The following is a 9,197-nucleotide window of genomic DNA, read 5'->3' on the forward strand; positions in this document are numbered from 1 at the left end:
GAAGCTGTTTGTTAGTATTCATTCAGCAGGGCATGTATTGTATCTGATCCATGGGCACAGTACTCTGTCCCTCCAGTTACTAATATACGAATTTTAGATTGGAAGTTTTAAGTACAGTACTGATGGATTGGTCTGAGAAATTTTGGGGGTGACTTTCCACAGGATTTATATAAAGCTCTTACCAGTATATGCTTACCCGTTCCAGCCCCCTGGCACCTGCGTCCTTCTTAGGGGTGGTTATTCATGTTTGTGTTCACGTTTTCCTAGGCCTGTTATTTACCTTGGGTGATCCTTGGATTCAACTATATCATCGGAGGCTCGTAAGTAAATATTCGATTTATTTAATTGGAAACAAATCCTTAAAAGACTTCCATTATTCTTTGTCTTCTCTAGTCTTTCTGAAACTTTAAAGAAGTTCAGCGTCGATGCATTGGAACCTCAGACTTATGAAATACAGTTGACCTTGAACAACGGGGATTAGGAGTATCAACCTCCTGCATAGTTGGAAATCTGTGTATATTTTTTAACTCCCCCAAAAGTTGACTGTTCCTAGTCTCCTGTTGACCAAAGCCTTGCTGCTAGCATAAGCGGTCGATTAATGCATGTTTTAGGTTGTAACGTGTTATATGTATCATATACTGTATTCTTACAATAAAGTAAGTTAGGGAAAAGAAAATGTTATTCAGAAAATCATAAGGAGAACATACATTTACAGAACTGTACTGTATACATGAAAAAACCCACATACAAGTGGACCCACTCAGTTCAAATCTGTGTTGTTCAAGGGTCCACTGTAATTTCATTTTGATGTAATTGATTACATCCCGGGACTTAAAGCACATTTAGCACTGAACGATTGTTATTTTGTTAGCTCATCGTTAGGCACAGTATACTTCCATGTATGTGCTTTTGAAAAATATTTCTGGATTCACTGTCCAGATTGAGCAAACCAGAAACTACTTTGTGTCTAGGCTGACTCCTCTAAGAACTATGTGTGAAATTACTATGTTTTTTATTCTTGAGGCATTTCCAGAATGCCTTGAAAACTGCTCACCAGTCATCAAAATGCAGATTCTCAGATGGGAAGTAGTTTTGCAAGCCGTTTGATAGTACAGAAATTATAGCCAAATAGGGTCAAATTTCCAGCCTGGAATTCGAACTGAGAGGAAAACCTTTAATGTATCCAGTCAGAATTTTAAAAGGAAGATCCCAAGATGCAACTGTTCTGTGAACTCCCACTTATACTACAAAGTATTTTCCATTTTTAACAGATTTTGAGGGTCCTTGTTCTTAATATGTCTGACATACCCGCTCTGTGTGGTCCTGATGTCTGCAGCGTATTGACAGAAATGAGTGAATTAAGCAGACCGATGCTGTTTAGAGCCTAGCAAGTTCTGAGCGTGCTGAAGCTGCCAAGGGCAGAGCCCGGGAGTGGCTGCAGATGTTGATTTGTCCCTGACAGGAATCATGTGGCCGCAGAGGACAACGCAGGGTATTTGATAGTAGGAGTGGATCTATAGAACCTTCGAGGGCCTGTACGTAAGCCAGGAAAAACCGAAGGCAGTGTGTGTTTTAGGATTACAAGGTCAGCCACGCAAAGTGATCATTGTGATGTCTTACATTCAAGGATGCAGGAGGCGAGGGGCAAGTGCTGTGGCTCCAGAAATGTGCGAACGGGCCTGCACTGTCCCCCCACCTTCCCCACGCTTCTCTCTCGCTGGTCTTCTCATTTGCCCATGGTTTGCAAATATAGTACTTATGGCTGAAGCATTCAGAAGCTTTGCAACTTGCACCTCTGGAGGCAAGGAAGTAGCAAAAACAAGATTTTGAGGATGAGATGGGGCTTGAAAGAGATGTCGGAGGGCAGCTGCCCTTGGAGAGCACAGACCCCAGCAGGACTGGTTCCCCTTCCCCTCAGAATGCATTTGCCACGCAGACCACGAAAGGGCTCCCTGTAGAGCCACCACGGGCTGCCCGGGACCAGAAATGGGCCGCCAGGAAGGCTGTTTTCCCTTGCTGTTAGTTAAAACCGGCCACATCTCACTTCACTGCTTGAATGTCTTGAAACTAATTTGCCTCTTTGTTTGCAGGGTGATCAATGAGCTAATTGGAAATCTTGTCGGACATCTTTATTTCTTCCTAATGTTCAGATACCCGATGGACTTGGGAGGAAGGAATTTCCTGTCTACACCTCAGTTTCTGTAAGTATTTTTCTCTCTCATGTCACAGTCATTTATTTCACCACCCGTGTCTTAGGCATCCTAATCAAACTCCATGAGGGGTCGGATTTACCTCTGCGGCTGATGGAGAAATGTGAACCAGCAGACTTGTCCTGGTCCCACAGTCACAGGAAGTCAGGGATCAAAGCCACAGCCTTGTCTTCTCCTTGGAGCCCTTCTAGCTTGGGGCTGCTGCTGACTCCAGTCAGGCATCACAGGGAACATTCTAGCTCTGCTGAACAGGTGGGGCCCCATGTGCAGCTCCAGCGCGGCCCACAGTGCGCCAGGGGGCTGGGCACAGTAACAGGACAACAGTATATGCTCTGAGAGCATCAACTTTACACAAGATTTGGCCAGAGAAGAGGTAGGGGGATAAAGCTACCTCACTGGTTGGCAGTTTCAAACTAACTAACTAACTAACTAACTTCCTTCCTTCCTTCCATTCTCCTTCCTTCCTTCCTTTCCTTCCTTTCTTCCATCTTTCCTTCCTTCCTTCCGTTCTCCTTCCTTCCTTCCTTCCCTTTCCTTCCTTCCTTTCTTCCTTTTCCTTTCCTTTCCTTTCCTTTCCTTTCCTTTCCTTTCCTTTCCTTTCCTTCCCTTTCCTTTCCTTTCCTTTCTTTTCCTTTCCTTCCTTTCTCCTTCCTTCCTAACTTCCTTCCTTCCTTCTCTTCCTTCCATTTTCCTTCCTTCCTTTCTCCTTCCTTCCTCCTTCCTTCCTTCCTTCCTTCCTTCCTTCCTTCCTTCCTTCCATTCTCCTTCCTTCCTTCCTTCCTTCCTTCCTTCCTTCCTCCTTCCTTCCTTTCTTTCTTTCTCCTTCCTTTCTTCCTTCCTTCCTTCCTTCCTTCCTTCCTTCCTTCTCTTCCTTCCATTCTCCTTCCTTCCTTCCTTCCTTCCTTCCTTCCTTCCTTCCTTCCTTCCTCCTTCCTTCCTTCCTTTCTTTCTCCTTCCTTCCTTCCTTCCTTCCTTCCTTCCTTCCTTCCTTCCTTCTCTTCCTTCCATTCTCCTTCCTTCCTTCCTTCCTTCCTTCCTTTCTCCTTCCTTCCTTCCTTGCTTCCTTCCTTCCTTCCTCTCTTCCTCCCTTCCTCCCCTCCTCCCTTCCTTCCTCCCTCCCTCCCTCCCTTGTAATCACCACACCTAACATAGGGCATGTTGAACCCTGAGATCAAGAGTTGCATGCTCTTCAAGTGAGCCAGCCAGGCGCCCCAAACATTTTTTCTATCAGATATTATAGAATGGAAAATTTCTGGAACTTTTCAAAGTGAAAGTGAGAAACTTGAGGTTTGTAGAGTGTAGGCACCATGGGTATGTGTGCTGGTTCTTTCTCTGCCGCTCCTAGGGTTTACTCAGGTGAGGAGGCTGAGGGCACAGCTTTGGTTTTGAGACAGACTTGGGTTGGAATCCCGTTCCCCTCTTTCATCAGTTTTGATAATTGGGGAAGTTGCTTAATAAAACCTCCGAGCTTCAACTTGCAAGCCTGTACGCTGGGGGGAAGCCGGGTCTCATCGGGCTGCGGGTGGTAAGGCAGGCTATTGGCCGCACAGTAGTGGGTGTTCGGTAAATACAAGCTCTTAGCCTTGTTCCTAAAGTTGGGGCTAGGGTGGGATTTCACGAGCCAGAAGAGATGCTGACACACTTAAGCATGTCAGGAGTGGGACCATTCTGTCAGTGAGGCAAAAGGCTGTTGAAGAAGGGACCAGTGAAATCACCATCTGGGTGTCACAGCCTGCCCGACAATCACACCTAATCTCCAGTCTGGGATATGCAATAATAGCTTGCATTTAAAAGCTTTAAAGAAGGAAAACCCTTTCTCATCTTGCTCGTTTTAATGTTTTGTGATTCATCATTCTTCCAAGGGGTCAGTGAGAGCAGTAAAACTTGAGGCCCCTTCACCCTGCACCCCCTTTGTAATTTAGGGGTAGGGTTTTAAAAGCCTTCTTTTGTGACGTATTATATACAAACAGAGAAGTACACTTTTGTTGTGTGTTTTTTTTTTTTTAAAGAGCATGAAAGGAAACTTGTTTGTCTTCTGAGCCTTGAGTTGCCTTCAGGCTAAAAAAACAAATGACCAATCTGCTTTCTGATTATCAAAGGACACGATAGCAGCGGGTTTGGATTTTTGGTCTAGGTTTATCAAGTCAGATGGCGGATGAATTGATTAACACACAACTTGCTCATTTGGTGGGCGGCCAACAGTTCTCTTACTTTCAGGGGCCGTGTTCTGACTTCACGGCTTGGAGATAGTTCTCAGTTGTAGGCAACAAAGCATGTGAGATTCTAGTGGCAAAAATCAGTGGCATGCCAAAGCCTGCCTTCCGTTTGAGCGCTCTCTGTTGGTGGAAAAGCCCTTCTGTTAAATTTTGCATACAGATCAGATGACAAAATGCAGCTCCTTGCAAAAGCACTAACTGCTTTGAAATTACCATAAATTTTTGTTGATTATGTATAATTGGGTGTCTTTTTGTACTAATTACTTGCATTTAATTTCACTATCCGTCTAAGCAGTGGCGATGGCTCCCATATTGTCTTACAGTGAGAAGCAAAGCAAGGCAGCCCTTTTTAAGTGTTCTGTTTCATTATACACTTTGGAGGAATATTATTGTACCAGAACATCGTGGATGTGGAGAAGTCAGGAGTTGGACAGACGTTTTGACTTGAAAACAAAGCCGTATTTGTTTAAAAGGGAAGATGGGGAGTTCTAGAATTCTAAGATCTATCACTGTTCTGCATTGCATTTCGAAAAGTAGATCGTCTTCTGCACGTAGTTATTTTTCTGTGTGAAAGGGGTTCGTTGCCTGGTTTCGGCAGGAATACAAAGGCGTCAGGGATGATGTGAACAAATGAGGACTCCAGTCCCTAACTGCGGTCACCTGAATCGCACCCCGTGTGTCCCGTCTGTAGCACGAAGCCTGTAGTCCAGTAAGTGGTACAGGCACACACTCTGGAACCAGGCTGCCTGGGTTGGAATCTGGACACTCGCTTTTTAGAAGGGTTTTGTTTAGTCTTGCCGTGGTTTTCTCATTTACAAGATGGGGTAATAGTAGTGCCTGGCTCATAGGGTTGTGGTAAAGACGAGGTGAATTTATGCAGCACCTGGTGGAAGCAAAACGTTCTATGATACGGACGTGCTCTGCAAGCTTTTTGCTCTGGACATGTTACCACTCACGGTCTGCTCTTGGTGCCGTGAGGGTTTTGAACAGGGCTGTCAGATGATGGCCTCTGCCTTCTCACAAAATTTTAAACACTAGGATCTAAGTGGAATAGGTTTAAACACATTCTTGGGGCGCCTGGGTGACTCAGGCGGTTAAGCATCCGACTCTTGATTTCTGCTCAGGTCGTGATCTCGTGGTTTGTGAGCTCGAGCCCTGCATTGGGCTCTGTGCTGACAACGCAGAGCCTCTTTGGGATTCTGTGTCTACCCCTATCCCACTTGATCTTTCACTTTCTCTCAAAATGAATAAACATTAAACAACAACAACAACAACAAAACACGTTCTCAGTTTACTAATAGACAAGGAAGGGAAGGACTATGGAGAACACAGACCTGGGTTTAAGTTTTCTTAGCTGCTCTGGGACTCTTAGGTCATTAATCTGTAAGGTGGGAAGTCAGGTAAGCTTTTTGGACTTCAGCTTTCCTATCATCTTTGAGATGGAAAGGAGGCTGTCAGAAGACAGATTAGGAATGAACATTTAAAAAACACCCCAGGGGCGCCTGGGTGGCTCAGTCGGTTAAGAGGTTAAACGTCTGACTTCGGCTTGGGTCATGATCTTGTGGTTTGTGAGTTCGAGGCCCGCGTCGGGCTCTGTGCTGACAGTTCAGAGCCTGGAGCCTGCTTCGGATTCTGTGTCTCCCTCTCTCTCTGCCCCTCCCCCGCTTGTGCGTGTGCTCTCTCTCTCTCACTCTATCTCTCTCTGTCTCTCAAAAATGAATAAATGCAAAAATTAAAAAACATCCCAGTTTCCAAGACAAAGTGGGCATCCCCAGTCCCCCCTGACGGCCGTGGGGCCCAGGTGTGGGTGGAGGTGCCGTGTGGGCCTCAACGTGCAGGCTGCAGATTGGTCCTTTGCAAGTGAATTTCTGTTACCTCCTTTGATCCAGGTTGATCCATATTTAGATCCATCAAAATGCTATGTATAGGTAGTTCTTTCTGGTCGTTGGGCTTGTGGGAGTAATATTTTTGTTTCTATACTGTTCTGTATGAATTGCTTTTGTAATCAGAAAACGAATTTTTTTAGAGTGTGCATTTGGCTGGAGACATAGTAAATTTAAGAAATCCGAAAAGTGAGCACAGTCTGTGGTCCGGGCATCGAGCTAAGTGCTGAAAAGGCAGAGTTAAGTAAGACATTGTCTTCCATTGGCCAGACTAATATAATTCAGTGTGACAGATGCCATGGGGATGCAGGAAAGGGAGACGTGCTGAATGGTCAGATCACCGTGCGGAAGTGATCATCTCGTCTTCTCTCCTTTGTTTCCCCCCTACCCCCGCTCCAGGTACCGCTGGCTGCCCAGCAGGAGAGGAGGGGTGTCAGGATTCGGTGTGCCCCCTGCCAGCATGAGGCGGGCTGCTGATCAGAATGGCGGAGGTGGGAGACACAACTGGGGACAGGGCTTTCGGCTTGGAGACCAGTGAAGGAGCGGCCTCTGGCCTGCCCACCAGCCACTCTGCTCAGATGAAGTCTCCTCCCAGTGCTGGGCGTGCTTAACCACCGAGTTCTAGCAAACGCTGTTGGACCTGACCCACACTGAATGTAGTCTTTCAGTACAAGACACAATTTTTTAAGACCTGAAGAAAAATATAAGTGTTCCTCAAGTTTCGTGATTCTCATTCAAGTCTTTACTGCTACGAAGAACAAATATCAACTGTGCAAATTTCAGAACTGACTCTCTTTTTTGGTGTCTTCTCTTCCTTTTCTGTCTCAATAACGGGTTTTGGCAGGTCCTGGTCTGCTGGCACCAAACTGGGAACCTGGGGTTGGGTCACTAAACCCTTGGCAAAGGGACTCTTACCTCTTTCTTGCACACCTGCCTCCCTCCTTTTTCCAACCCCCACGTTTGCAGCTGGGGGAGGTTGCCCCTGAGATGGTTCTGCCTTTGACAAGCTCTCTTATTTATTGACTTTTGCCAAGGCTTGGGCTCAAAGAACTTGTCCACCGTTTTCTCCCCTTGGTGGCAGAACTATAACAATAGGGGAAAAGACTGGACCAGCGGTTGGAGAGCTTTCTCTTTTGGAATTGCTGGGACCCGATGTCAGTTGTGACCATTTGCCACTGCTACAGGTGTTTTTTATTAAAAAAAAAACAGCACCACTAGGCCATGAGGACACAGATTGGTGTTAATGAGGCATAGGTTGTTGCTAGGCGTTTTCTTCCTTAAGCGAGGGGATCACAACTTCAGTGGAGCTGCGTCTTGCACGGGGCCTAGGTGCAAACTGTGCGAGGGATAGTCCCTTTGCATCTCATGTAGGGCATGCTGGCTTTGCGTGTCCCCGGAGTAGTGGGGTGTGTTGTGCTAGGAAATTCCAAATCACGCGTGCCCCGGGCAGTCACTCTCTTTGAGAGGCACCTGGGCATCGGTTCCATTTCATTCTCATTCTGGATATATGTTTATTGAATAGTGTGGAGTGAGAACCTTATACCCTATTTAAATTGTCCTTTTTTTTTTTTTTTTTTTTTTTTGCCTCTCCCGCCACCTTGAATGGCCACATGCTTCAGTTAATGGTGAGGACACAGTTCCTCTGTACATAGGTCATATTATAAGAGCTAATATAAGCACATCTAAGTGAATCACATAATTTTGGGTTGTAATGGCTTTAGAATCACTTGTGTTTGAGGGTCTTTATTTTGAGCCATGAATGTAGAAGTCATGAATGTACATCAGACCAGCTTAAATACCCACAACTTTTTTTTCCCCCCGTAGGGGCTTTTTCCATCAGAGCTAGGCTTATCCCCCAATAAAGTTTTTTGAAGGCTTTGGTGTTTCACAGTTTCTTATTTTCTGTTTTTATTCTGAAAGCAGACTGCTAGGCCTAGGAGCAGTGTTGAGTGGTTTGGCTTTGAACATTTTGATTGGTTTCTTCTCAGGAAACACTGTGCTCTACCAGTGTGACCGTGCTTTGCCCCACCCTTAAAACAGTGACGTGTGTGACACTAGGAAGTGGGGACCTGAAAGCAGCTTGATTTTAATAAAATTTGTGTGTACCTCTCCTTATTTAATTTACACGATAAAGGAGGCGGAGAGACTCTGAACCTTAACTGTCGTGTGTTTGCGCTGTTGACCTGTGGCCACAATAAAATTTACTTGTAAACTTTAAAAGCCATTATTCCTGTTATGTCACATGTGCCCTCATTGTATAGGAGTGGAAACTCATTGTAAGCGTAAGAAGATTCTCATGACGAGTGAGCTCGAGGCCCTTGTATATGCTCTCTTAGCAATTCAGCTGCCTGAGAGCAGTCGTTTCGGTAAAGGTTACAAGTATTCTTTAGAATACCTTCGTTCAAGGCAGAATGTTCATTAAATTCTTCTTAAACACATGTAAGGAGCTGATGATTTTATGAATCTTGTCTGGATTGCCTATCTTTTTGGGATAATTCAGCTAAGCAAGCTAGTTGAGATTTGATTTGGCCAGGCAGGACATGACAGTGGATTCTCTTTATGAGTGGGGGGAAAAAAAATCCTTATTTTGTATAGAGAACTTCCCCTTTTGTAACTAATTCTTTTTATTGGTAAAAATTGTAAATTAAAATGTACAACTTGACGGTCGTCTGTCTGAAGTTTCCGTATACCTACCCTGCTGCCTCTTTTAGACACTACCTAATTTACGTGACCAGGCATTTCTCGGGCCTGTAGGAGTGTCCAGGGTTTTTTTGCAGTCACAGCAATGCAGCATGTTTTAGGGGACCAGCTCATGTGTTGGGACTAGCTGTAGGATTCATTCCTGGAAGCACAGTTTCTGGGTTTTGGTTGGAATGAAGCAGTATGCT

General features: G+C 45.2%; 1 protein-coding gene across 1 annotated transcript in view; it reads left to right on the forward strand.

The window, feature by feature from the left end:
• The window catches only part of DERL1 (derlin 1), a 28,353-nt gene extending 19,382 nt beyond the window's left edge, over positions 1 to 8,971 (forward strand). Inside the window, exons 6-8 of the mRNA XM_045453783.1 lie at positions 268 to 320; positions 2,091 to 2,201; positions 6,709 to 8,971. Of these exons, the coding sequence (XP_045309739.1) occupies positions 268 to 320; positions 2,091 to 2,201; positions 6,709 to 6,847 (303 nt within the window). The 3' untranslated portion in view covers positions 6,848 to 8,971. The remainder of the gene's footprint in view (positions 1 to 267; positions 321 to 2,090; positions 2,202 to 6,708) is intronic.
• Positions 8,972 to 9,197: the final 226 nt, after the last annotated feature.

The sequence above is a fragment of the Leopardus geoffroyi genome, chromosome C3 (assembly GCF_018350155.1).
Source record: "Leopardus geoffroyi isolate Oge1 chromosome C3, O.geoffroyi_Oge1_pat1.0, whole genome shotgun sequence".
Lineage (NCBI taxonomy): Eukaryota > Metazoa > Chordata > Mammalia > Carnivora > Felidae > Leopardus > Leopardus geoffroyi.